Source organism: Malus sylvestris, chromosome 2, assembly GCF_916048215.2.
Source record: "Malus sylvestris chromosome 2, drMalSylv7.2, whole genome shotgun sequence".
Lineage (NCBI taxonomy): Eukaryota > Viridiplantae > Streptophyta > Magnoliopsida > Rosales > Rosaceae > Malus > Malus sylvestris.
The window spans coordinates 17,956,477-17,983,450 of record NC_062261.1 but is presented as its reverse complement, the minus strand read 5'-3'; the positions used below and the strand labels follow the sequence as shown (position 1 = coordinate 17,983,450).

General features: G+C 37.9%; 5 protein-coding genes and 1 long non-coding RNA gene across 14 annotated transcripts; 3 read left to right on the top strand and 3 right to left on the bottom strand.

The window, feature by feature from the left end:
- Positions 1-691: 691 nt before the first annotated feature.
- On the bottom strand, positions 692-2,341 carry LOC126613789 (uncharacterized). 2 transcript variants are annotated; one of them, XR_007620193.1, is made up of 3 exons: positions 2,076-2,341; positions 1,132-1,334; positions 692-984 (listed from the first exon to the last, which is right to left on the bottom strand). It is a non-coding gene; the product is annotated as an uncharacterized LOC126613789 (long non-coding RNA). The 2 variants fall into 2 exon arrangements; XR_007620192.1 differs by having other exon boundaries at positions 1,252-1,334.
- A 687-nt stretch (positions 2,342-3,028) lies between these two features.
- On the top strand, positions 3,029-10,913 carry LOC126613786 (RING-box protein 1a-like). The gene is made up of 6 exons (XM_050281386.1): positions 3,029-3,197; positions 9,738-9,905; positions 10,017-10,067; positions 10,156-10,215; positions 10,403-10,474; positions 10,581-10,913. The coding sequence occupies exons 2-6, from the start codon at positions 9,776-9,778 to the stop codon at positions 10,616-10,618; spliced, it is 351 nt and encodes a 116-aa protein (XP_050137343.1). The 5' UTR covers positions 3,029-3,197; positions 9,738-9,775; the 3' UTR covers positions 10,619-10,913.
- Positions 7,363-8,370, bottom strand: LOC126601858 (uncharacterized). The gene has a single exon (XM_050268631.1). It carries the CDS (start codon positions 8,368-8,370, stop codon positions 7,363-7,365), a length of 1,008 nt encoding a protein of 335 aa, XP_050124588.1.
- Positions 10,914-14,507: 3,594 nt separating the features above from the next.
- LOC126613782 (syntaxin-81-like) lies at positions 14,508-17,614 on the top strand. 7 transcript variants are annotated; one of them, XM_050281378.1, is made up of 9 exons: positions 14,508-14,651; positions 14,844-15,017; positions 15,147-15,271; positions 15,362-15,445; positions 15,536-15,640; positions 16,202-16,345; positions 16,651-16,893; positions 17,003-17,134; positions 17,277-17,614. In XM_050281378.1, exons 3-9 carry the CDS (start codon positions 15,194-15,196, stop codon positions 17,418-17,420), a joined length of 930 nt encoding a protein of 309 aa, XP_050137335.1. In that variant the 5' UTR covers positions 14,508-14,651; positions 14,844-15,017; positions 15,147-15,193; the 3' UTR covers positions 17,421-17,614. The 7 variants fall into 7 exon arrangements, with proteins under 7 accessions (XP_050137335.1, XP_050137334.1, XP_050137338.1 ...); XM_050281377.1 differs by having other exon boundaries at positions 15,144-15,271; XM_050281381.1 differs by having other exon boundaries at positions 14,844-15,271; positions 15,375-15,445.
- A 674-nt stretch (positions 17,615-18,288) lies between these two features.
- LOC126613784 (protein FATTY ACID EXPORT 1, chloroplastic-like) lies at positions 18,289-20,213 on the top strand. Of its 2 annotated transcripts, XM_050281384.1 has the most exons (3): positions 18,295-18,465; positions 18,789-18,847; positions 19,447-20,213. In XM_050281384.1, the coding sequence occupies exon 3, from the start codon at positions 19,457-19,459 to the stop codon at positions 20,090-20,092; it is 636 nt and encodes a 211-aa protein (XP_050137341.1). In that variant the 5' UTR covers positions 18,295-18,465; positions 18,789-18,847; positions 19,447-19,456; the 3' UTR covers positions 20,093-20,213. The 2 variants fall into 2 exon arrangements, with proteins under 2 accessions (XP_050137340.1, XP_050137341.1); XM_050281383.1 differs by lacking the exon at positions 18,789-18,847 and having other exon boundaries at positions 18,289-18,465.
- Positions 20,214-24,036: 3,823 nt separating this feature from the next.
- LOC126613783 (transcription factor TCP9) lies at positions 24,037-25,788 on the bottom strand. Its single transcript, XM_050281382.1, has one exon. The coding sequence runs from the start codon at positions 25,597-25,599 to the stop codon at positions 24,694-24,696; it is 906 nt and encodes a 301-aa protein (XP_050137339.1). The 5' UTR covers positions 25,600-25,788; the 3' UTR covers positions 24,037-24,693.
- Positions 25,789-26,974: the final 1,186 nt, after the last annotated feature.

Sequence of the window (26,974 nt, the reverse complement as noted above, 5' to 3'; positions counted from 1 at the left end):
TGAGGTGAGGATGGGGAATTAGCTAAAGAGAATACGTGGAGGAGATGAGGGAGGGTAGGGAGTGATGGAATAATGGTATAAAGAAGAGGGAGTGAATGAGGAAGAGGGAGTGAAGGAGGATGAGGGAGTGAGGGGAGGAGATGACCGGCGATGTGGGGAAAGAGAGAGAGATTTTTATTAATTAGTTTTAATTATTAAATAAAAAATTAATAATTAATTTAGTTTTTCAACTAATTTTAATTATTAAATAAAATTAATAATTAATTAATTTTTTATTCTAATTGGCAAAAGAGCGGGCCCTGTTCCTGCCACGTCATTTAGGGGTGGGCACGGGCTGGGCTGGGCCCAATTTTGGAGGAACTGGACCTTACCCGTTTTAAATAGTAACGGGGCAGGATGGGCCGGGTAAAGGGAATTTGAGTTTAGGAACCGGACCTAACCCAGCCTATTTCAAACGGGTCGATTCGAGGACGGGTCCACGGGTCCATCTCCTTTTTTTTTTTTTGTAATTTATAAACTGCACTGCAGCAACACAGACATATTTTAGAAAATTACAAGACCTGTTTCACAAGCTTATGCACACATGAGCTGTTTTTGAAAATTGAGGATGCACTGCACATCTATTCTTATATATTCTTATATATTCTTATATATTCTTATATATTCTTATATATTCTTATATAGACACACATATATTAATAACACTCATCGCCCTCATCTAGCAATGAACAGTGATAGAGATCCTAAATTCTTGTGTTCCCTTACACACTAGAGAATCGAGAAATGTACATGCAGCCTCCAGAGCAACTTCTAAAGCCTTAAACTCAAAAGGCAAATAATCAGACTGCCAAACATCACCTACTCCATTTGTTGTCAATCTTCTCTGAAGCTCATCGATCGTGGATTCTCATGTTAAGGAGGACTACGTCAAGAAATTTCCCTTCAACATTCTCAAAGTATATGTCACTGCCTTTCGGAAAGTACCTGAAAGAAGCAGGTTGTGATGAGTCACCTTCCTCAAACTGTGTATCTCCAAAATAAAGCTTTGCAGAAAGTTGCAGAGATAGATAAAGCTTTGCGCACATTACTGATTCTTTCAAATTCATGTGATAAATTGACAAAGATGTATACCGCACAGATGAAGCTCAAAAGTTATATATACTCCTTGCAGGACATTAAAGTTGTTAAAATATGCATTCTTCGGCTTCAGAGCAAAATTCAAGCTCATTATTTATGCAAATATGCACTGACCATTTCAGAGTTGCGTTCAAGTCATGCTCTTCCTTGTAATTGAAAGCTTCATCAAAGTTAAGCTTACTCTTCAAAAGGTCAACCTAGTAAAAAAAAAAGGGAGAAATTGATCAGTATTGTTTAAAACTATATTCAACCAGATACCCCACCAAATGCAACAATCCTGAACTTTCATAATTTATTAAATTTTAGAACACTTAAGTTATTCTTGGAATAAATAAACTCCATTTTTAGAAATTTGCACGCAAAAGTGAAAAATGCTTTTGGACTTCTGCATTATATCCAACTAAACAATCATATTATACAACACCTACTCCAATACATAGCTATCAAGGGAATTCAAAAGCAGAACCTCATCGGCCGTAATAATACATCGAATCTGCTCTAGATTAACCACAATAGCTTTTTCTCTTCCAAGGATGGTTGAAGATACATCTTCTATAAAGCTTTGAATGTAAACTCATCTCTAAAGAGCATCATATAGAAATTCAATCTACAAACTCATCTTTGACTTACAAGCATCAAGATTGCAGCTTCAATTACCAATTTTAGTTCAAAAGTCAATATCTTCAAAAAATTGTAACAAATTTAAATACCAACAACTTAAAATCTACAATCTATAAGCAGATCCTTAAAATTCAAAACCAATCGAAAAGGTTCAGTAAGCGATCAAATCATAGCAGTCCATATAATGAATCGAAAAGCTTATGCAATCACAACCCCAAAAAACCTAAATTCCCAAATCAGAAACCCACATAATTCCTAAATCAATTGAAAAGCTTATGCAAAAACCCTAAATTCAGAAACCCTAATTCATAAATTACCCAGGGATTTGCAGGATGATGGTGGTGTTCTCAACGGCGAGGATGGTGTGGTGGTGGCCAGAACTCACGATTGGAAGGACCGCAGGAGAGTTAGGAAACGATGCCACGATGGTGATGGTGGCTAGTTGCTGTGATGTCGACACAGTCGAGGTCGATCACTCACCATGAGTCTCAAGGAGTTGAGTCCAGTAGGGGTAGGAAGGAGAACGAGAAAGTGGGGAGAGTCGATGGACGGAGATGGCGCCTTATTGAGGCCTAAAATGAGATATGAGAGGATATTCAGGGAGTGAGTGCGAGGTCTGAGAGAATCGGAGAGATAAACATTGTTGTACGTTTTAATGCAGAGATGTGATCAACGGACTAGATTAAATCTCATATTTTTGAACGGTGGAAACGGTTCGAGTCGAGGACCCATTTCCTCAGCAGTTAGGACCCGCCCCGCCCCACAATTAACGTGGAACCGCCCCTCCCCACCCCGTTTCAGATTTTAAAAAATTGGACCCGTCCCGAACCGCTTGGACCCGCCCCTACCCGCGGGTCCATGACCCATTTGCCCACCCCTAACGTCATTATTTAATAGCCAGATTGACGGAAAATTTAACGAAGGTCTAACATTGCAACGAATTCATAAGCTGAGATATGACATTGCAATGTTTAAAATATAAGGTATGAGATTGTGGTTCGATCAATAGTTGAGGTAGTTTTGTGTAATTTACTCTAATAATTATTTAAACTGTCAATTCTTTCAACATTTAAACTGTATATTAACAAAATTCTCTTTATCGACTAAAATAGGATAAAAAAATAATTTGATATTTTATCACAAAATAAAATCATAAATAGTAATATAATTTCGTACATATCAAATTTTACATTTTTTTTCTCAAACCATCTCTAATTATTTATTTATTTTATTTTATTTTATTTTATTTTATTTTTAAACCACGTCCTCACCGCCTCTCTCTCTCACATTTGTGTCCGACTTCTCTTTTTACGTTCTATCGTACGCTCGCTCTCCCTCTCCGACTCTACCTCCCTGTTCCGCCGTCTATAATTTCCCACGACCTGCCCACCCGTCATCCGTTTTGCTTCCGATCGCGCTCAACATCTTCTCTCTCTCAGGTCAGTAGTTTTCTCTTTTCGTTCGTCAGTTTTCTCTATCAGTTTCGTTCTCTTCCGATAATCACGATCATCCCTCTTGTTGGGACATTTCTTTGCTTACTTATTGCGCCCAATTCTTGGTATTTTAGTTCTTATTTTATTTTTACGTTTATATTGGTATTAATTTATATCTTGCACTCTAGAATGGAACCCCATTTTGCTTTCTTGGTGAACTTTCTGCATTTTTTTTCTGTGTAAAATATATTAATCTGGTGCTTAATGGGTTTTTAATTTCCAATTGTCTGGTTGATTATTTGGTCCTTTTGGTTTACTTTGATATTTGTCATGGATAGGGATGAGCAAATACCCATCGGTTATGGGTAACCGCGGTTACCCGTCCATTTAAATTTCACGGTTACAGTTATGGGTAATCATTTAGAAAAATAAACGGTTATGGGTATAACCGTTTACCCGTGAAATTTAAAATGAGTGGTTATGGGTAGTAACCGCGATTATAAACGGGTAACCGTTTACCCGTTTATTTTATATATGTAATTGCTGTCAATATTTTATCAACTTTGTTGTCGACTATTGAAATTTTTATGTATATTTCATATATAAAACAGTTACAAGATCAAACATATATAGAAGAAGAAACGGGAAAGAAAATGGAGGACAAAAGGTAGAGGACAATGGCAGCTAAGCAAGCATAATAATGACCTCTACTCTCTCTAACTTAAGCCACTAACTAGCTTTACAATGATGAGGGAATATTATCACTTAACTATGCCTAAAGTAAACATTAAATAAGAGATGCACCATGACTAAAACAAACAGCTAACACTAGCACTAAGACTAGCCGAAAGCTGAGCTGTTATCCATCAAAACTAGACAAAAGCTTGCATTATTCTTCCAACACTCCCCCTCAAGCTGAATCTAAGGGATCCCTTGAGCCAAGCTTGGACAGAATGCATAGAAACAGAACCGTAGGGACAGATTTGGTAAAAATGTCAGCCAATTGATCATGCTGCGAGTATAGTAGGTGGTTATGATTTTGGATTGAACCTGTGCTCGAACATAATGACAATCCACTTCAATATGCTTCGTTCTCTCGTGGAAGACTGGATTAGAAGCAATGTGCATGGCAGCTTGATTGTCACAGAACATAGACATAGGTTCATTGCTGAAAAACCTAGATCCAACAGAAGGCTTTTCAGCCAAATAAGTTCACACGCAGTGGAGGCCATAGCTCGATACTCGGCCTCTGCACTGGATCGAGCTACGACAGTTTGCTTCTTGCTGCACCATGTTACCAAATTGCCACCTACAAAGGTGCAAAAACCTATTTTGACTTACGATCAAGAGAATTCCCAACCCAATCAGCATTTTTATATCCCATGATGGTAGTGCTATCATTTTTTGTCATAAGGAGTCCTCGACCAATCGACCCTTTTAGATAACGAAGAATTCTCTTCACAATTTGCATATGAGCTAATGTAGGAGCATGCATAAATTGACTCACAATACTCACGGCATAAGAGATATCAGGACGTGTGATTATGAGATAAATAAGCTTTCCTACAAGTCATTGATACTTAGTAATATCAGAGAGAGCTTTACCGTGAGTACTAAGTTGTAGCTTGCTATCCAAATGAGTACGTGCAGGTTTACTATCTATTAAGCCAGAGTCCTTCAAAAGATCAAGAATGTATTTCCTTTGATTGAGAAAGAGACCTTCCTGTGAATTTGCAAGCTCAATACCTAGAAAATATTTGAGATGTCCCAAATCTTTGATTGCAAATTTGTTTTGAAGAGCGAGCTTGAGAGACTGAATTTCTTCAGCATTGTCACCTGTCACTATAAGATCATCAACATAGATTAAAACGATTACTTTTCCAACTAAGCCATCACGAACAAATAGTGAGGAATCAACACTACTTCTTTGAAAGCCAAACTCTTCAAGAATGGAGCTCAGTTTTGCATACCATGCACGTGGAGACTGTTTCAATCCATAAATGGATTTGTGCAGTTTACAAACCATGTCAGGGTCATCTGATTGAGGATGTCCGAGTGGTAGTTTCATGTACACTTCCTTCTCTAATTCCCCATGCAAAAAAGCATTCTTCACATTCATTTGATAAAAAGGCCAAGACTTATTTACAACAACTGATAATATAACCCTTACAGTGTTCATTTTGGCTACGGGAGCAAATGTTTCCTTGTAATCCAAGCCATAAGTCTGAGTAAATCCACAAGCCACCAAACGAGTTTTGTGCCTTTCAATCGTCCCATATGAGTTGAACTTAGTCTTGTACACCCAACGGCTGCCAACTGATTTCTTCCCTTCGGGAAGTTTAACTACACTCCAGGTTCGGTTGTCATGAAGAGCTTGCAGTTCATCCCTCATAGCTTTTTGCCAAATTTCAAGTTCATTTGCTTCTTAAAATGTTTATGGTTCATGAGTATTGTCCAAGGTACTAAGAAAAGAAGTATGAGAGGGGGGAAAACTGCTTATAGGAAACAAAGTTTGTAAGAGGATACCTAGAAGTGTAGGTGACATAATCATGTAGTCGAAGTGGAGGCTGTCTAACCCTAGAAGGGTTTCGACGAATTGGAATTTGAGGTTCAATATCTGTGGTTTGAAATGAAGGTAGCTCATGCAATAGAGTTGGTGGGTTACGTGAAATGGGACTTTCTTGATAGAGAGGAACACTAGGTAATGGAAACATGTCACTAAAAAACTCCCCCTGATCTGCATCACTTAGTTTCTTGGAGAAGTAGGGCATGTTTTCATCAAATCTCACATCCCTTGAAACCATTATTTTCTTTGTGATTGGATTGTAACACTTGTAGCCCTTTTAGGTAGATGAGTAACCAAAGAAAACACATTTGGTTGCTCGAGGATCCAGTTTATCACAGTGGAGAGATTGGTTGTGAACAAAGCAAGTGGACCCAAAAACTCTCAAGTGTGAGAGATCATTCTGTCTGTCCTTCAACACGTCATATGGAGACTTGAAACTGAGTACTTTACTAGGCAATCTATTGATTAGGTAGGCAGCTATAAGTACTCCTTGTGACCAAAATTTCTTTGGCACATTCATATGAAACATGATTGATCTTATCTTCTCAAGAAGGTCTCTATTCTTTCTCTCAGCAATCCCATTTTTTTGGGGTGTGTCAACACATGTTGTTTGGTGCAGTATGCCATGAATACTAAGATATTGAGACATGTTATGGGACATGTATTCAATGCCATTGTCGGATCTTAATATATGAATTTTTTATGCAAATTGAGTACCAACAAGTTTGTGAAAATCTTGAAAAACATTTGAAAGTTCACTCGTAAATTTCAAAAGATACAACCAAGTCATCCTTGTAAAATCATCAACAAAGGTTACAAAGTATTTATATCCATCAAAGGACTCTAGTATTGGACCTCAAATATCTGAATGAATGATTTCGAAAGGATGGCTAGCTCTAGAAGTGGAAGAATCAAAAGGCAACCTAGAAAACTTAGACAAGTGACAAACATCACACTTTAACTTGTCCTTACATATTTTTGGAAACAAAAAAAAGACATTACTTTATCAGAATGATGTGCCAAACGTTGATGCCAAAGTTGTTGGTTTTGAAAAACACTTGAACTGACTTGAAAAAGCTTGGGATTCTTAGTGTCTTTAGCCAAGTAGTAAAGCCCATTCAACAAGAAACCTTCACCAATCGTTCTCTTGGTGATGATATCCTGAAAAATGACATTGTGAGGGGAGAAAATGACTAGACAGTTTAGAGAATTTGTGATAGCTCCTACTGATAGAAGTTGAAAAGGAAAAGAAGGTATGTAAAGGGCTGCTGACTCTATGTGTTTTGAGAATAAGTTGATTTTTCCTTTTCCTACAACTGTGGCACCCTTCCCATTAGCTACTGACACTTGAGAAAAATTTGTCATTTTTGTAAAATCATGTAAGTTATTGATTTTATTTGTCATGTGATCCGTGGCTCCTGAGTCAATGATCCAATAATCATGTTCATTACTAGCATTTAGGGCAGTAGAGAAGGCACTGAAAATACCTGGGATATCTTTCTGTGAAACATGGTCATGTTTAGCCAGAAAACCAGCAAATTTTCCAAGTAAAGCTGTGTGATTCTTCTCTTCATCTACGGGAGCTTCATCTCTATTGTTAAGCACCTATTTGCTGTGGAGATATGCTGCAAAATCATTGATTAATGCAGCAGGATTGGTAGTGAAATTCACCATTCCTTCTGTTGACAAGGTAGTTGCATGGTTGGCCTTGTAGCTATTGTTGTTCAGATATTTTTGTGTACCATTTATCTCTGGACCTTTTGTCTCCTTCAAGAACTTAGGCTTCAATTCCGGATGAAGAATCCAGCATCTGTCTTTTATATGGCCAAGAGAATCACAGTAGCTGCACTTTAAATCTAGTCTCTTTCCCTTGTAAACTTTGCCTTCAGGATTTTTGTTGCTAGAGACATAAGCCCTAGTCTCAGAAATGATGTCTTTAGTCTCTTGATTCATGGCCTTCCTCCTTACTTCTTCCCTTTGGATTACGGCACACACACCAGTGAAGGAAGGGAGTTCAGCATTCATTAAGATGTGACTTTTGAGGTCTTCGAACTCTGGACCTAAGCTTGCCAAGAGTTGAAAAATCTTGTCTTCTTCTGCTCTCTTGATCAACACAGTGTCATCAATGGTATGAGGACGATAAACATCGAGCTCATTCCACATGTTTGTAAGACTACCAAGGTGTTGAACAAATGCTTTGCTTCCTTGTTGTAGACTTGCCAGATTCTTCTTAAGCTGGAAGACACGGGCAACATTATTTTGATTTCCATACATCTCTTTTACTTGCTTCCAGAGATGCATGGATGACTCGGAATAACTGAAATTTTCAGCAATCTTTCGCTCCATTGAATTGAGCAACCAAGACATGACCAATTGATCTTTGCACAGCCATGACTCGTATGTAGAAGAAGTGACTACTGGAGCTTCAATAGCACCATTTACATAGCCAAGCTTTGATCTTCCTCCAAGTGCAAAAGATACTGCACGACTCCAGGGAAGGTAGTTGAATTCATTCAACAAAACAGAATTGAGACGTTGATTAGGATTGACCTCAACGTCAGAAAATGCTAGAGCATCCATTGAGCTTTCAATTTCAGAGAGTTCTTCAGCCATCTTGGCTTAGAGCAAAAGAAACTTAGTGGAAACGATTACTAGAGTCAAGAATTTAGAGTTCCTGCTCTGATACCATATTGAATTTTTGAAGTATATTTCATATATAAAATAGTTACAAGATCAAACATATATAGAAGAAGAAATGGGAAAGAAAATGGAGGACAAAAGGTAGAGGACAATGGCAGCTAAGCAAGCATAATGATGACCTCCACTCTCTCTAACCTAAGCCACTAACTAGCTTTACAATGATGAGGGAATATTATAACTTAACTATGCCTAAAGTAAACATTAAATAAGAGATGCACCATGACTAAAACAAACAGCTAACACTAGCACTAAGACTAGCCGAAAGCTGCTGAAAGCTGAGCTGTTATCCATCAAAACTAGACAAAAGCTTGCATTATTCTTCCAACATCGACCTTCTACTTCTAGGGTTGAAGATACGGTCCTGCATAATGCAGAAAAACTGCTTGGGACATGCGTTGGAGGAAGATATTGATTATTTTGTCATGGATGTCTGAGATAAATGACATGAAAATGTTTACTGCTTAAGCTTGCTGTGACCACAATATAGGAAACCACTAACATGAAACCTTTATGCTTCTCTAGAGTCTAGACCGTTATAAGATAGCATCAATCGCTGCATTTATGCCATGGTATAAGGACTTAAAAAAAATTAAAATGCGAAAATGTACGATGAATGTACCTATAACGGTGTTTGATTGTCATAACAAGAAAATTATGACAAATTTTTCTTTTTTAATTTTCAAGTTGTTAAAAAAACATGTAGACGGATGAAAAATGGGTAAATGGTAAAAAAGAAAGGATAAACGGAACTAAAAAAGGGTAAATGGATAAACGGGTACTAAACGGTTACGGTTAAATGAGTACGTGGTTATGGGTATGGTTAACCGTTTATAAATGATTATGGGTATGGGTATAACCGTTTAGGCAATTACTCAACGGGTAAACGGTTATGCGAGTACGAGCATAAATGGTTATGGATAAATAACCGTGGTTACCCGCCCGCCATAACCGTTATCCATCCCTAGTCATGGATGGTGTATGAATTCCGAGTAATTAGGCATTCCTTGTACTGTGTTTTTGCTTCAATGAAGCTGTTTGCATTAACAAATCAGAACTTCCATAACAAATCATATTTGACATTTTGATTATTTGTAAATTCTGAATATCTCATTGATAAAGCAAGGAGAACCCGTACAATGATGTGTTAAAGCAAGGAAAACCCGAAAAGATAATCGAAATGAGTGACTTGTTTCAAATGTTATAAGCCTACGTAGTCTATCCAACCAACTTTTATATGAAATATTGAAAAAGATTTTTCCTTCCGTTGTGTTACACTGTAGGCATTATTGTTCTAAGGCGCCACTTTCGAAGCAAAGCAATGGCCACATTGGATTCTGATGTCCCGATGGTTCCGGTAGGTGAGGGTTCGAGAAGTGCAGGTTCTTCGACCAAGAAGCCCAAGCGGTTTGAGATCAAGAAGTGGAATGCTGTCGCTCTATGGGCCTGGGGTAACCACCCTAAACCGTAGTTCCGGTTCCTCTGATTTCTCTTAGGTTTAGCATCTGAATATATTTGGTATTTGAATTGTGTACTGATGCTGTTTTGCTCTTTGTATGCAGATATTGTTGTTGATAACTGTGCCATTTGCAGGAACCATATCATGGATCTCTGTGAGTTGTTTTCTTTTCGTTTTTTATTTTCGTTTCATTCTCTCGTTGATGTGTTAATACTATGTTTTAAATGTTTGGTGGTGATTAGGCATTGAGTGCCAAGCAAACCAGGCAAGCGCGACGAGTGAAGAATGTACAGTTGCTTGGGGTATGCTCGAGCTTTCAAATGCTAATACTTTTGAAGTTTTAATGTTTAAGATTTTGTTCTACTTTAGAGCACTTACTTTTGAAGTTTTATATACTGACTACATGTGCTGCCGGTAATGATCCTTATCCTTCCTAATCCTTGTGTGGTTTTCATTGTCTGAATTGCTGGTTGTTATATATCTTTGTAGGGGTTTGCAACCATGCATTTCACTTCCACTGCATAAGCCGATGGCTCAAGACACGCCAAGTGTGTCCGTTAGGTAGATTATGCCTTAATCGTTCTTTCCCTGGGGCTTCCGTCTTTCTGGAACGATTAATATTGGTCTTTTCCCCTAACTTTTGCTTGTGCTTGTTTTGCAAATGCAGATAATAGCGAGTGGGAATTTCAGAAATATGGTCATTAGAAGCGTCATGTGGCCGGGTATTGGATCTTCCCGGCAATTGCTCAAGTGCTGCTTCTTCCCCAAACTAACTGCTGTGGCGACGTCGACAAGGGTGTCTGATTCTGGATTAGTCTGATTGTGATTTCCTACGATCAAATTTGAAACTGCCTTACCTTGTTATTACCCATTAAGCATTAAGAATTAAGACTATCATGCTTGTATCCTATTAGCATTAAGTATTAAGCTACATCTCATTTCTCAGTATACGTCTGTTGGGATAATTATTGTATCTTATGCATGTTTGCTTCATTTTCAAGGCTTGTTCGATATCATTTCGTTTTTAATTTTTGGTATTTATGAAGAAGGAGAAAGGATGATATAAGAAAGTTGGAGGAAGGGTGGCAGGAGAAGGGGTTGGAAATTATATATTATAATTAATATTATAATATTTAATTTTTATACGAATGAAAAATAAAAGTTATGTGTCATAGTTGAATTCAAAATCATAAGTTGTGTCTGTTTATTGGAACTTTAGGCAACGATCATAATGTTTCAAAAGGGGGTGGTTTGAGTTCTATATAAACTCAAACATCCCACATATCTAAGGGATCGAAGAGAAGAGTTTTTATTCAATGTCTTAGTAAAAATCCGAGTCGTGTCTTGAGAGTACGGAATATATAAAGTTCGTCAGAGCCTGAAGATTAAAGTGTTTTGACTTCAGATCATAGATTGTTGAATCTTGGGAGACGGACGCCTACCGAACTACAAGCACAAGAGTATGGGTGAAATTCTGTCTTTAGGACATTGCATTTATGAAAGCCTCAATCTCCAAATTTGTCAGTATTTCTAACTTTCTCCCTAGTTGTTTATATTAATCTTGTATACTATTGATGTTGTGATTTTCTTTATGATTATTATCATTGGAATTATATTGTTATTTTTCATATTTTCTAATATTGCTCCAATAGAAGGAATATAAACGGGATATATAAGACGTGAAATGATACCCCAATGAAAATTATAAATAGAAAATTCAAAACATTTACTTTCATGTATTTTTCTTCATCTCTCCCTCCCACAAACCGAGCATGGACCGAATCAAATTCCAACTAAACTGATTACTAGTTCCCGTGATGATAAGGTACTTGGAGGGTAGCCTTTGCGGTAAAAAGATTAGACTTTAAGCCCCTGTGGTAAAGTTTTTCAAGATTTAGACCCAAAATTGAAAATTCGGTCAACTTTCCGTTAATTATTAGCGCGTGGGCCACACATATTAGATTAAAACAAAACCCTCCTTTAATTGTTAGCAGGTGGGGCTTACAGGTGAGGCTAACTTTATCTTTTTAGTCTCACGTGTAAGCCTCATGTGCTAACAATTAAAGGAAAGTTGACCAAAATTTCAATTTTGGGCTGAAATCTTAACAGACTTCACCACATGAGGTTAAATTCTAATTTTTTTAGCACAGAATTATCTTCCAAGTAGTTTACCACTACAAGGACTATTAATCCAATTAAACCTTAAGGACGCGTTTACTAATCCGTAATCAAATTGAGAGAAATTTAATTGATAAGGAATTGGATTGAGGAGAAAATGAAATGAGGCGGAATCAGAATCAAATTCTTGTAGAAGTTGTTTACTAAAATTGTTTGGAATTGGAATGGATTGAGGAGAAAATGAAATGAGGTGGAATCAGAATCAAATTCTTGTAGAAGTTGTTTACTAAAATTGTTTGGAATTGGAATAGAATTTCATAAAGTTGTTTACTAATTCAGTAGAATCGAAATATAAATCAATATGATTACTAAAATGCCCTTGTCCCAAATCAAATATTTTATATACTTTTTTTAGTAAAATTTGATATAGTATATAATAGTAAGAAAAAATTAAATTGCTTTTTTATTTCATAGACACTAAAATGCTTTTGTTTATTTTTTTGGGTAAATTACAAAAAACTACCTCAACTATTGATTTCACGACACTTTCATACCTCATCTTTTAAAATTGACAATGTCATACCTTATCTTACGAATTTGTGACAATGTCAGACCTCGGTCAGTTCTTTTGTTAATTTTTCTGTTAAATGCTAACGTGGCCCGACACGTGTCCCATTCACTAATCCAACTGGATTTAAAAATAATTAAATATATTTTTAATAATTAAATATTCAAAAAATTAAAAAAATTAAAAACTAAAAAACTAAAAAATAAATAAAAAATGGCCTAAGGATCCGGCCTTCCCTTCCACCCGCAGTAGCACCAACCCTTCTCTCTCTCTCTCCCCTCTCTTCCTCCTTCTTTCTGGGTTGCAGCCATTTTTTTTTCTTCTTCTTTCTGGGCGTTTTTCTTCCTCTTCTTCTTCTTCTTCCTTCTCCTTCTTTCTGGGTTGCAGCGTTTTTTTTTTTTTGTCCTTTTCTTTTTCTTCTTCCTCTTCTTCTTCTTCCTTCTCCTTCTTCTTTCTAGGTTGCAGTGTTTTTTTTTTCTTTTTCTTTTTCTTCTTCCTCTTCTTCTTCTGGGTTGCAGCATTTTTTTTTCTTTTTCTTTTTCTTCTTCCTCTTCTTCTTTTTCTTTCTCCTTCTTCTTTCTGGGTTGCAGCATTTTTTTTTCTTTTTCTTTTTCTTCTTCCTCTTCTTCTTCTTCCTCCTCCTTCTTTCTGGGTTGCAGCGTTTTTTTTTTTCTTCATTTTCTTCTTCTTCCTCCTCCTTCTTCTTTCTGGGTTGCAACGTTTTTTTTTTTCCTTCTTCCTCTTCTTCTTCTTCCTCCTCTTTCTTCTTTCTAGGCTGCAGGGGGTTGATTTTTTTTTTAGGGGGGGTGGACCTGGTCGAGTGAGGCGTTGGAGCTGCACTGAGGCAAAGCTCCATAGCGAGAGCTTGGAGAAGTGGTCTGTGGCTCGTGGCGGTGGCGGGTAGGGGTGGTGGGTTTGGGTGCAGCAGCAGGTGTTGTAGGAGCTGGTGCAGCAAATGGCAGTGGTGGGAGGGGGAGATGTTAGGGCGGTTGGGGTTGGGGGAAGACGGGAAGGGGAAGAAAGGGTGAGGGGATAAGGGTGCGCAGAGAGGGAGAAGAGAGAGGGGTCCCAACATCCCTTTAGGCCATTTTTTATTTTTTTTATTTTTGATTTTTGAATATTTAATTATTTTTTAATCCAGTTGGATTAGTGAGTGGGACACGTGTCGGGCCACGTCAGCACTTAACAAAGAAATTAACAAAAAAACTAACGGAGGTATGCCATTGTCACAAATTCGTAAGATGAGGTATGTCATTGTCAATTTTAAAAGATGAGGTATGAAAATGTCGTGACACCAATAGTTGAGGTAGTTTTTTGTAATTTACCCTTCTTTTTTTTTTATAAATTTAAGTATTTACTTTAGTATCTAAATTTTCTCGCTCAAGTTGTAGTTTCTTCTCTTCGGCATATGTATGGAGTTGTGCATAATGTGAGTCTAGAATAATCTTGGAAATAATGAAAGCAAGAAACGGCATAAAGGGAAAAAAATTATCATTCTGATTGCTTGGGCAATCCGGAATCCAAATATCTTCTCCATGTTGGGAATTCAAATCAACCAAATCTTGGAATTGGATTCTATTTTTTGTGTGGGCCCCACGCACTTTTGATTCCTTCCAATTTTAGTAAACACATGTATAATCCGTAATCGGAATCGGAATTTTTATTCTCATTCCGATTACGAGTTAGTAAACACGCTATAATATTATTTAGTTCAGTTATAGGCTTTAGAAGCAAGGCGACCTTGGCAGTGCCCACCTGTGTTTGTATTTATAAGTAAAAAACTTCTAATCAATTCTATTATTCCTTCACTTGCAGAAGCACAAATTATCTCCCAAAAACAGAAAAAGAAAATTATAAATTATAAAAAAAAAAAAAAAAGGACAATGAAGGATAGAATTGTAATTCTAGTAATAAATAAAGAGGACTTGGGATCCAAGTAGAACCATCTTCTCAAAACTCTCAGCTTTGATCTGTGAGGGGTAAGGCTGCTACACCAACTCCAGATCCTCCACAGTTCTCTCACTCATCTCTCAGCTCTCTCTCTCTCTTCAGGTAACTGCGGTTGTATTTCCCCCCTTTTTTTTATCAAGATTTCTGGAATTATTTGGGTATCAAACCATGGAAATATTATTGAATTATTGTAATTATTGCAAATTTCTGGTGATTTGGTTCCTGGTATTTATAGATTGGCAGCTTTGATTTCAATTTCTGGGATTCTTAGAATTGTTGTTATGAATGTGATAGGATAATTCCTATCAATTGGTAAATTAGAGTAAAGGAAAGGAATTTGACAAGGAAAGATAAACGATCACTTGGAGAGGGAGGAGATCAACCTACAGGGTTTATACCTGAGTAGTTGTATAGGCACAATGGCAGCAGCGACGACTTCACAGAAACTACAATTTCAGTTCAATTAGGGTTTCTCCATTCCCAAATTCTAGCATTTCTCCAAATTCTTTGGATTTCCCGTTGAAATTAAGCTATAAATTGCTCTAATTTCTTATATTTTCGTATTTTGGTTGAAATTTTCTTTCTATCCTGAAGAAGAAACTGGGAATTGGTGAAATTAAGGGTTAGGGTTTGGATCGTAAAGAATGTCCAAAGTCAGGGATAGGATGGAAGATTTCAAAGATGCGGTGCGCCACTCTGCTATATCAATGGGTTACAACGAGGTTCGTAGATTAATTCTATTTATCTCTCTATTTTTGTACAAATATATGATTTTTCTTGCGAATTAAAGACGTTCATCTGAAAATTTACAGTCCAAATTGGCAGCGATTATGGCAAAATTCATCATCCATGCACCCCGGCAGCGGTCGCCTTTCACCAGAGCTGCCCTCAAGACGGTATTTACACATTTGCCACTCTGCCTGTTCTTTTCCATGATCTTTTATCTGATTGCGTTTTAATCCGTTTCCTTTGATTAATTGGGTTAGCTTGAAAGCATAGGAGCTCTGGAACAGTTTATGTTGAAACATCGAAAGGATTATGTGGATCTGCATCGCACCACTGAACAGGAGAGGGATAGCATTGAGCATGAAGTAAGTTATCAATTGACAAATCTTTGCTTATTGTTTTTTTTTAAACTAAGTTATGTCGCTGCGAGATTTCAGGCTCCCACAGCTTTATTGGGTTGTCTTTGGATGAGGGAACTCTAAAATTCTCATCTTACAATTATTACTGTTGTTTGTGCTGACAAAATGATATACTGGACAACTCTTCAGAATTGTCCTTTTTCAGACGTAAAAGTGTTAGATTATGCATTCCTACTTTACAGAGTTACTGAGAAGTTGATGTTACCAAACTTTGATTTCAGATATGCTATTCAATTTGATTTGAACGTGTGTTTAATGTGGATATTTCTATATGTAAGAATGAGTTGTAGATTCCGTAATGTTGAGCTTGTTTCGATTTGCATGCATAAATCCAATGCATTCAGTATTCATTTGACATTTGTGTAAGAACAATATCTCGTAAATTGCTTGTGATCTACTTTTGATTCTTGATATTTTGTACTTTTCTTCTTGTTGTGTCTTGACTCTTGAATGAAGCTGTATGATTTTGCAGTGTGCTTACTTTTTTCAATTTGTCATGATGTGCAGGTTGGTGCTTTTATTAAAGCATGCCAAGAACAAATCGATGTTCTAAAAAATAGCATTAATGATGACGAGGCAAACTCAAAGGGCTGGCTTGGAATTAGGACTGACTACTCCAACGCTGATACCATAGCACACAAACATGGTGTGGTATGATTCTTTCTCAGTTTATACTAAGGATACTTAGTGATATTTATTTTTATGCCCCGATAAGCCTTTGCACTCTCAAAGGAGAAACCATGAATTTGTCCTCCCTGGTCGTGTTTGATATGGGAAGTCGTGTAACTTTTTTAGTAGTTCTTTCTTGAGCTAAATTATATTACCAGATTATTGGGTGATTGTTAATGTTCAATCGAGTTAATTAGGATTCCATATTCGTCAGTGTAAACATATTTGCAAGGAATGAATGGCATGTTTGCTTATGTAATTATCCAATGCATATTCTGAAACTGCAGGTTTTGATTTTAAGTGAGAGACTCCATTCAGTCACGTCACGGTTTGATCAGCTAAGGGCCATACGCTTCCAAGATTCCATTAACAAAGCAACACCAAGAAGAAAACCTAAGCGGATTAAGACTTCAGCATCCACAGACACCTCTAACTCTAACAATTTGGAGCTCAGGGAACCTAATGAATTTCAACCCGAACCTCTAACAGTGCAACAACAACTCTTGGATGATGAAACACGTGCCCTTCAGGTATTCTAATACTTAGCCGTCTGTCTATTCTTTAGACTTTGCTATTCCAGTATTTAGAAACCCTCTATTGCATAAAGTTGCTTAGTGCTGCTCTTGGTACGCAATGCAGGTAGAGCTGACTAGCCTTCTAGATGCGGTTCAGGAAACTGAAACTAAGATGGTGGAAATGTCTGCGCTGAATCACCTTATGTCCACACATGTTTTGCAACAAGCCCACCAAATAGAGCAACTGTACGATCAGGTAGGTGGATATAAGATATATGTTGGTCCATAGTCGTCGGTGGTTGTTTTGTCCCACTATTTGCTTTGAATTGTCAGTATTCTTTTATAAACGGATAAATAAATGTTCCAACAGCTGCTGATAATTATCTTCTATTCAACAGGCAGTTGAAGCAACAAAGAACGTAGAGCTCGGCAACAAAGAGATCTCCAAAGCAATCCAGCGGAATAGCAGCAGCAGGACCTTTCTTTTTCTTTTCCTATTTGTACTTACGTTTTCGATTCTCTTTCTTGATTGGTATAGTTAAACATTGTATACATTATATTCGTTAAACTTTCACACGGGAAATCGGGAAGAACCGAAAAGTTGAGTTGAGTGATGTTTACTTGTTCCTCTTAATCCCTTCCCAGTTTAATGATACGATAGTAAATCTTCCTCTCCCAGATTTTGTTTTTAGTGTATATGTGATTTCCTCGAATATATACGTATTTGTGACTGATATATCGGAATTGTGTCTCCTGTATTTTGTACGTGTTTGTGACTCATCCTTAATATATTGTAAGAGAGGCAAATGGCATTTAATGTTGAATGCTCTTAACTAATCGAATTACAAGCTTTAACCAATCAAACTATAAGACCATAATTTTTTACATGCTAATAATAATACACTTGAAAACACTATCTTGGAAAAAAAAAAAAAGGATGCGATTTCCACATAACTAAAGAACTCTGTTTATTTCTAGCTTTTTGGAATGAATACATCAAAGACACGTAGAAATGGGTGTATGAAAAGAGAATGAGTGTGCAAAAGTCATTTTTCTATTGAAAATGATAAAAAAAATTAGTGTTTTAAAAAACTCGTCCCAAGGCATATCTAGGTGGCTTTGGAGGCAAAATGGGAAGAAAATCGCCTCTGTTTTATGAGAATCGGTGAAAGAATCGCCTAGACTTGATCGGGGTGCGACCTGGGCAATCAAGGCTCACCTCAGAGCGTTCGATTGGGCAGCCAATGCGCGCCATAGGGCATTTGGTTGAGCGGCCAGGGCATGCTTTTAGCCTTTACAACAACAAAAAAACAAGCAAGCAAACAAACAAACAAAAAACAATGAAGGGTATATTTGTAATTAGGCAGACAAAGAAACAAATTTTGGTGTCCCAATATAACCATTTTCTCCAGTAGCAGCATCGGCCCTCGCTCACAGGCCCACTCCAACTGTCGTTCTTTATTCAAGTCGGCAACAATTCCAGATCCTTCGCAGTTCCCTTACTCATCTGATCTCTCAATTCTTTCTCTCTCCCTCACTCTCAGAGGTAGCTGCCGTTGTATTCCGTTTGCTGCTGCCGATCTGCAGGTACAGCTTCAATTTCCGTATAAATTTGACATTTTTCATGCTCTAGAATTTGGGGATTAAGCCATGGATTTTGATGTGCAAATTACTAGTGATTCGGTGCGTGGGATTTAGAGATCGGGAGGTTTAATTTCATTTCTGGGATTATTATAATTGTTGTTACGATTGAATCCTTTCTGTTAGAGGCTAGGATAAATTATTTCGTAATCCAGTGGCTTTTTGAGAGAACTTGTTGAAAGAATTTCTTCATTTGTGATTCAAATTCTAGCCAGTTTAATACAAGGTAGATTTCTATTTGATATAAGCTAGGCTTCATGCCCTTTCAGAGGTTTTTGCTCGACATTAAAATTCACGCAGACGAGCCACTCAGGACTACGGTCTATAGGTATTCTTCTTCACTTGTAAGTGTAAGTGAGAGGTTCGATTCTCTCCAAAGGAAAATTTGAACCACATTATTGCTAGCATATTATGTGGTTTAGCCTACTCCTTTACCCTTTTGGTGTAGATAATATAATTTGTTCAAAAAATAAAAAAATCCACGCAGACGTGGGCGTAACCATATTGGTTGGAGCAGATGTGCTCCCCCCTCCCAAACACCCGAGTTCGAATCCCTCTACCCACAGTTCAAATGATTTAAGGTAGAATGTCACTTGTACAAAAAAATCCACTTGATGATGGTATGAGTGTGTGATACTGAGTAACGATGACCGCTTCGGTTTTTCTTTTAACTCGCTTTAAAAGGGAAAGGGGTTAGGATTATAGCTTTCGGTTTGAATATTCTGGTGGTTAAATGAATGTAATTTAACTCTTTCATACATGATGCATCCTCACATATGTGATTCATATCCATTAGATAAAACTAATTTCATAAATTTAGATGCAGCCACAGAAAAAAATAACAGTTCTGGATGAAATCCTTATGATTTCTTTAAATATTATATTAATTATGCAGGAGACTTCATTAACTTTAATTTTGTATTACAGATCAAACAACATGAGCACAATGGCAGCAGTGACAACTTCGCAGCTTTCATGCTTCTCTGCCATGAATCGTCAGCTCCGCCTCTCAAGACGTTCACTCCTTTGCCCAACCACTGCTCGTCCCAAGTCTTTGTCGCTTACTGTCATGAGCATTGAAGGGGGTTCCAAGGCCAAGAATAGTTTGAGTTACACAAGCAATGCACCAAAAGAAAAGTCGGATCCCATTTTAGATGACGAACATGTTGCTCAACCAAAAAGAGCGGCCAAGATTCATGATTTCTGTTTTGGGATTCCATTTGGGGGGATTGTTCTAGGTGGTGGACTTATTGGATTTATCTTTTCCAGAAATCCTGCCACATTAAGCACTGGCGTCCTGTTTGGTGGGGCTTTGCTAGCCCTTAGCACCATTAGCTTAAAGATATGGAGGCAGGGAAAGTCCAGTTTACCGTTCATTCTAGGACAAGCAGCTTTGGCGGTAGCCCTCCTGTGGAAGAACTTACAGACGTACGCCTTGACAAAGAAAGTATTTCCAACAGGCTTTTATGCTGCCATTAGTGCTGCAATGTTATGCTTCTATTCATATGTCGTCCTCTCTGGAGGAAATCCACCACCGAAGAAGTTGAAGCCATCTGCAAGCGCTGCGTCGTGATAGAAACTACCCGAAATGCGTAATTAGGAATTAAGGTTATAAACTTTGTATGACGGACTATTGTATTGTCTATACGAACTAGAGGTGTTTTCTGATGAATAAGAGTGTCAAATTTCAAGTACTGTTTATGTTGGGGCTGATAAAATAGCATGGCGGAGGCTTGGAATGTTAAATCTGCTTCCAGAATTAATTTTTTAGTGAATAGATGGGTTTGATCATTTTGAATAATAGAAAGCAAAAGAGTGGCTGCTGGGATTTAAGGCCATCTTCAATCGATAGCTGGCTAGAGGGCTCGTTTTAGCCATCTGGTCCTTCAAGATTTTCCAAGATATTAATATTTTAATGAATAGTATATGGCCATATTTGTCTCCGTCTCCAACCGAGGGTCAGAGGGCTTGTTTTAGCCCTGTTACAAAAAACCGTCTCCAACCGATGGCCATAGGGCCAAACATAATTTATTATTTAAAAACTACAACTTAAATTCAAATCCAATGGCTAAGTAACGTCAGCTAACCGTTGGATTTGAATTTTTTTTTTTGCTATAAATAGGGTGGATATTGGGATATAATTCACACAATTTGGGATATAATTCACACAACTTTGAATTCAATCTATTTCAATTCAATCTCTTTCAATTCAAGTTTGCAATGAATTCCAACTTTGGATCCTCTTCAAATTCCAACTGGGGGTCCTCATCCAATTCCAAAAGAGAAGCAAAATGGGCACAAATGAGACGAGAAGATGAGGAGGAGTTTGCTGGTCGCTCTTACAAACCACGAAACAGAGCGATAACGCATGCCAATCTGATAAACAACTACTTCGACCCCAACTCAGTGTACACAGAAGATGATTTCAGACATCGCTTCCGGATGAGGCGTTATGTCTTCGAGCGTTTACTTTGTGATGTCCAGCTGGTCAATCCGTACTTTCGACAGAAGCGGGACAGAGCAGACCGCCTTAATTTCTCACCTCATCATAAGGTTACTGTTGCACTCCGAATGATGGCCTATGGCTCCCCAGCTAATTCGATGGATGAAACCCATGGTATGTCTGAGTCTACATGCCTTGATACTCTTGAAGAATTTTGTGACACAATTGTTCAGGTTTACAAAGATGAGTACCTCCGCAAGCCAAATCAAGAAGATCTGAATCAGCTCATTCACAAAGCTGAAGACCGTGGGTTTCCGGGCATGATAGGGTCATTAGACTACATGCATTGGGATTGGAAGAACTGTCCCACCGGATGGCAATGAGGCTTTAGCAAAAGTTCGAGAAAGCCAACTGTTATGTTAGAGGCGATTGCCTCATATGACACATGGATCTAGCATGCTTTCGTTGGAATCCCTGGATCCCAAAATGACATTACAGTTCTTGGGCGTTCACCCCTATTCAATAACTTGACGGAAGTTAAAACACCTCAACTTGACTACTACATCAATGGCCTCAATACAATATGAGGTATTACTTGGCAGATGACATCTACCCAAAGTGGGCGACACTTGTCCAAGCAATTCCAAACCCTAGGAATGACGCTGAAAAGTTGTTTACCTTACACCAAGAGGCATATCGGAAAGATGTTGAGAGAGCTTTTGGTATTCTACAAGCACAGTGGAAGATAATCAGCAAACCGGCAAGAGGGGGAAGTCGAGAAAATTTGAACTCCATCATGATGTCTTGTATCATATTACACAATATGATAGTGGAGGATGAGCGAGATGGGTATATTGATGGAGAGTCCAATGACGACCAAGAAGATCCAAATAGGTCAAGAAGGGCTCGTGCAAAAATATATGATGAGCCTAATTTGCCTTTCAATCTAAGAACTAGTAGTATCTCTATAGATAAGTACATGAGGCGCTATAGAATGATACGTTCTCGTGCCACAAACAAGTACCTACAACAAGATCTTGTTACACATCTTTGGGCCCAAAGAAGCATGGAGTAGGCATTTACGTTTTATGTTTTTAAATGTTTTTTTAAATGTTGTTTAAGTTTCATATTGTATAAATTTTATGTTGGTTAATGTTATTTAATGTTGTTTCATATTGTTTAATGTTGTTTCATGTTACTTAATTTAATTTAATGTTATATAATGGCTTAAGAAGTTATAGGAAAAAAAATAAAATTTAAAAAAAATATGAAACAAATTTTGTGAAATAGAATATGAAACAAATTTTGTGAAATAGAAGTTATAGAAAAAAAAAAGGAATTTAAAAAAAAATATGAAACAAATTTTGTAAAATAGAAGTTATACGAAAACAAATATGAACCAAAATTTGTAAAATATAAGTTATAGGAAGTTATAGAAAAAAAAAAGGTTTAAATTCATAAAAACAAAAAAAAAATTGAATACAACGGCTAGTGACTGGCTAGCTGTTGGAATTCAAATTAGTGTCGGTTAAAACCGACACTCTTCAAACTGCTATTATATTAACATTGCTATTAGTGTCGGTTATAACTGACACTAATAATATAGTAATATATTATTTCTGTTGGCTATAATCGACAGAAATAACAAAACATTAAAAAAAAAAATGGCTAGCTGGCTGCATGCAGCCAGCCCTCCAGCCCTCTTTGATTCCGTGGGGCCCTCCCAGATTCCAGAACCCTCTGGCCTAGCCCTCGGTTGGAGATGGTTTTCGGGCTATTTTCGGCCCTTTGGCCCTCTGGACCCTTCGGTTGAAGATGGCCTAAGACCCCAAAAGAGTCTTTGGTGTTGCTTGTTAGGAGTCTTTGTTCCTATTGACTTTTTTAAATTTTGTTGGCAAGATGGTACTATTTTTTAGCAAAATAACGATATTCGTTATGTTAAAAATTTTTAAAAAAATCGCCTAGACTCTAGCTTAAACCCTTGCCTAGATGCGTAGGCACTAAACACCTACTCGATTAGCGCTTAACATCTTTTAGAATCTTAGTTAATAGAATCAAACTTCTTCCCTTCGGAACCAAACTTTACATTTTTAACTGGCTAATTTTAATTTTTACCAGGAACCATTTGATAACACTTAGTTTTTGCTTTTACTTTTTTAACTAACAACTGAAAATTTGTATAGCTTTAAGTTTTTAAAATATTGTAAATGTTGTAGGCCTATTTGATTGAATAAGTATAGAGAGAGGGTATGGCAAGCATAGAGAGAATTGAGTGACTTTTCAAGTGTGTTTTCTCACCTTATTGCGCATTTATTTATCATACTAGGAATTATTTATTTCTTTACCCCAATAGTGTTACAAATCTAATAGAATAATATCTAAAGAAAATATATGGTAAAATCCCATAAGGATATTTCAAAATAAATAGGATTTACATAATCATATTCTTAAACTATTATGACTGCAACATAAAAGACTTATAAATCCATAGTGTTTAATGGAGTTTCATACACTCCTTGTGAATTTTAGGTAAAATCATTAGAAATCTTAGGGGGAGACGCTTGATTTCCTAAAACCTAAAAAACACTATAAAATCACTCTAAATCCATTAAAATCCTTCATCTTTAAAATACTTGAATATCATATCCTAATTGAATTCGCATGGAGTTTTATGAAATACTTTAAAATTTGAAATGAATGCACTCGTATTGCTATGCAATTTTATAAACTCTTATAAACTCTTTTAAAATCGTGATTGAGTGCCCATGGATTTTCATATATTCAATTGAACTCTTGATTGAATTGTCAAAAAAAAAAAAAAAAAAAATTGAACTCTCGATTGAACACATTGATTTGTAAACTCTTTTAAAATCCTTCAAACCCTTACTTGAATACACTCTCTTAATTTCGATCGCTCAACGCCGCCACTTCCTCTTATTAGAGTACACGCGCTAACGCCCTACGAAGTTAGAATCGAGAAAGATTTAAACGCTGCTAAGAATGTCCTTAAATAAAGCCAAATTTTAAAAACTTTGAATGATGGTCAAGGATTGAGAAAAATATGCACAAAAACATAAAAGAAAACACACAAGTGGGAAAGTTAAAATTAGGTCAAACACTGAATAATGCCGTACGCTACATTTACATTTCTCTTCACCAAGTTGGGGTTTTTGCATCTAATGCGCCCATCTTCATCCCCTCATCACCGTCACCTTTCCATTTGTGCACGACCACAACCACATCCACAATCACAAACCCTAAACCATTATTTTATTACAATAAATAAAATAACAAAGGAAATAGGTAAAAACACCAAGCGGACCCCACAACAACCGGGCACCTACCCATCAGACACGTGTCAACTTACCCCACGGACCCATCCAACCCTCCCGCTGGGACCACTCCACGCGAAGGCCGCCTTGGTAATGGTGCTTTTGAACTTGGGCCCCGCTCCCACCATCACATGGACAGTGAGATGGAGTAGGACCCCGGCAGATTACACCATACAATTACAAACCCTTACTCTCACCCATCTCCTACCCCGTTCCACGGTCCACAATTGTGGTCCCCACCTCCGCCTAATCCAACCCCACTTCACACGTGCCTCGCCTTAAAACCCTCCCCTCACGTGACCACGTGCTTCCCCTTTCCCACCCAAAGGCAAAACCCAGCGCCCTTCGCCGCCAAAATCCGAAACCGCGGACGATGGGTTTCTGGGTTTTGCTCCGCCGTCAGTGATTTGAAGAGCCAGACATGAATTGTAGCTCCTTTTTGTCGAAAATTTCCAGCGAGAAGTCTCTCAGCGTCTGTGTGCCGCCGCCACTGCTCGTTGCGGTGGCCGGAGCCGCCGAACTGGGACCAACGAAGGAGGATATGGGTCTGGCCGAGATGTTGATGAAAGGAGCGGCGGGGAGAGTGGTTGGAAACGTAAATATGTGAGGTTGGGTCGTCGAGGGGACCATGAAGAAAGCCCCCGGAACGACGGTGTTTGACGGTATGGCCCACATGGGGACCATGCCTTGAGGCGCCACCGCTTGTACAGCTGTTGTCGGTGGTTGTGGTGCTGGTGGTTGTCGTCGTCCTTCCGTTGTTAAAGGGGCTAAACCCGCCGACACTGAGACGCCGTCGTTTAAGTCCACGTACTCGCTGTTGGAGTTGCGCTTGCGTTTCTTCTGGTCGGGAGGGTCGTCCCCGGGTCTCACGTCAGTGGGGATTTTAAGCGACCCGTTCACGGATATAGCAATCGCCGGCACCGTTCCGGTGCCTGTGGCGGCGATGATAGCCGGCTCGGCGTGCTCCAGAAGCCACTGTATTGTGTCCCCATCGGACTTGTGCCCGAGCTCCCGGGTCAGCTGGAAGATCCGAGCCGCGCACGTGGCAGGCATTCGGATCCTCCGTCCCCGCCCCTCAACCTTCGTGTGTCGGTCCTTGGTCGACGCTCTCCTCGGCGCGTGCACCGCCACCGTCATTGGTACGTCTTGCTCCTGCTTTGGCGGCAGCGCGAGAGCCCGAGAGGGGTCGGCGGGGTCTTCTGGGTCGGATTCTCCTCCGCCGTCAATTCCGAGATCGGCTGCTGAGGCTTCTTCGTCCTGGTCTCGGTCTCGTTCATGTTGCTGTTCTTCTTGAATCATGTCCATGTTTGCACAAAAAAAATCAAGGGAACCCAGTTGAGAAGAAGCAAACTCGGCGTATCCCAGCAGGTAGAATCAGAGATTTGAAGTTGCAGAAAGAAAAACTGTGGGGGCAGGACAGAGAGTGGAGGGAAAAGCTTGAAGACGAAGCGTTTTCTCAATGTGCTTAAACCAACAGGTTTGGGGGATATTCTCCGGTATTTATATTAGTGGATTTGATTAGAGTAATTTGATTACAAATAAATATGAAAGAAAATATTTGAGAAATAATCTGCGGTTTCTTCTCCTTTCCAGCACCGATATGTGGGAGCCACACTTGTGATGAGAAGTGGTGGGACCATTTAGTAGGGTGTATCTGTTCAGAATAGGATCCTCTTTGTGAGGATCTAAAACATCAATCAATCATGTTCGTTCATTGTATATAATGAGAAATTTAAAATTAAATATAAACAGTACCTAACGAAAACTGACCGCACGATGTACAATGAACAGACACGATTGATTGATCCCTTGAATCCCCACAATGAGGATCTGTAAAGGATCCTTGTCCTATCTGTCGGGTTGAGTCAAGGTGTTTGATGGGTCCCAATGAGAAATGCACTCCTAAAAACTATTCTTACTCTTGGAGTAAAACTCAAATTTTAGGTTTTAAATTTATTCCAACTTGCTTTAACATTTGGGGCAAATATGAGTTAAAACCCAAAACTCATTTATAAGACAAATTTAGCCCAAGATTCCCCTGAGTTAATAGGGATGGCCCATTATATATGTGTATTTTTTTATATTAATAAATTTATTGAATCCAACGGCTAATATCTAATTTGATCAAATACAACGGTAAAAAAATAAATATATAATGGTCTAAATTTAAATCCAATGGCTAAAGTAATTTAAAAAAATTATTTTATGTGTTTCATACTCTTTCGTGGTGTTCCACAAGTTTTATGGTGTCGGTTTAGTGATTTTTTTAATATTTATCGGAATCTAAATATTTATAGGTTAAAATGTTTATAAAATTAAATTATGATCGTCTACATAATTTTTTTTAAATAACGTTAAGAAAAAAAATCCAAAATTCATTCTTTAATAATCTCATACTAAAAATTTAACTCATAAGGGTTGGAGGAGAAAAACTGTTTCTGAGTTAAAAATTTTAGGTTTTAATCCAAGGGTTGGAGATAGTCTAAAAGTTACTCAATTTTTATTTGTTTGAAAGTAGAGTAAATTGCCGATTTCATCTCTAAACTTTTTCTTAACTTTTTTATTCTCCCTAAAATTTTTCATTGTAAAATTAAGAACTTAAGCTAATTTTTTTTGGCCAATTTCGCCCTGCTATTAGTTTTTCACTCATTCCATCCAATTTCTGTTAAATGGAAGTATA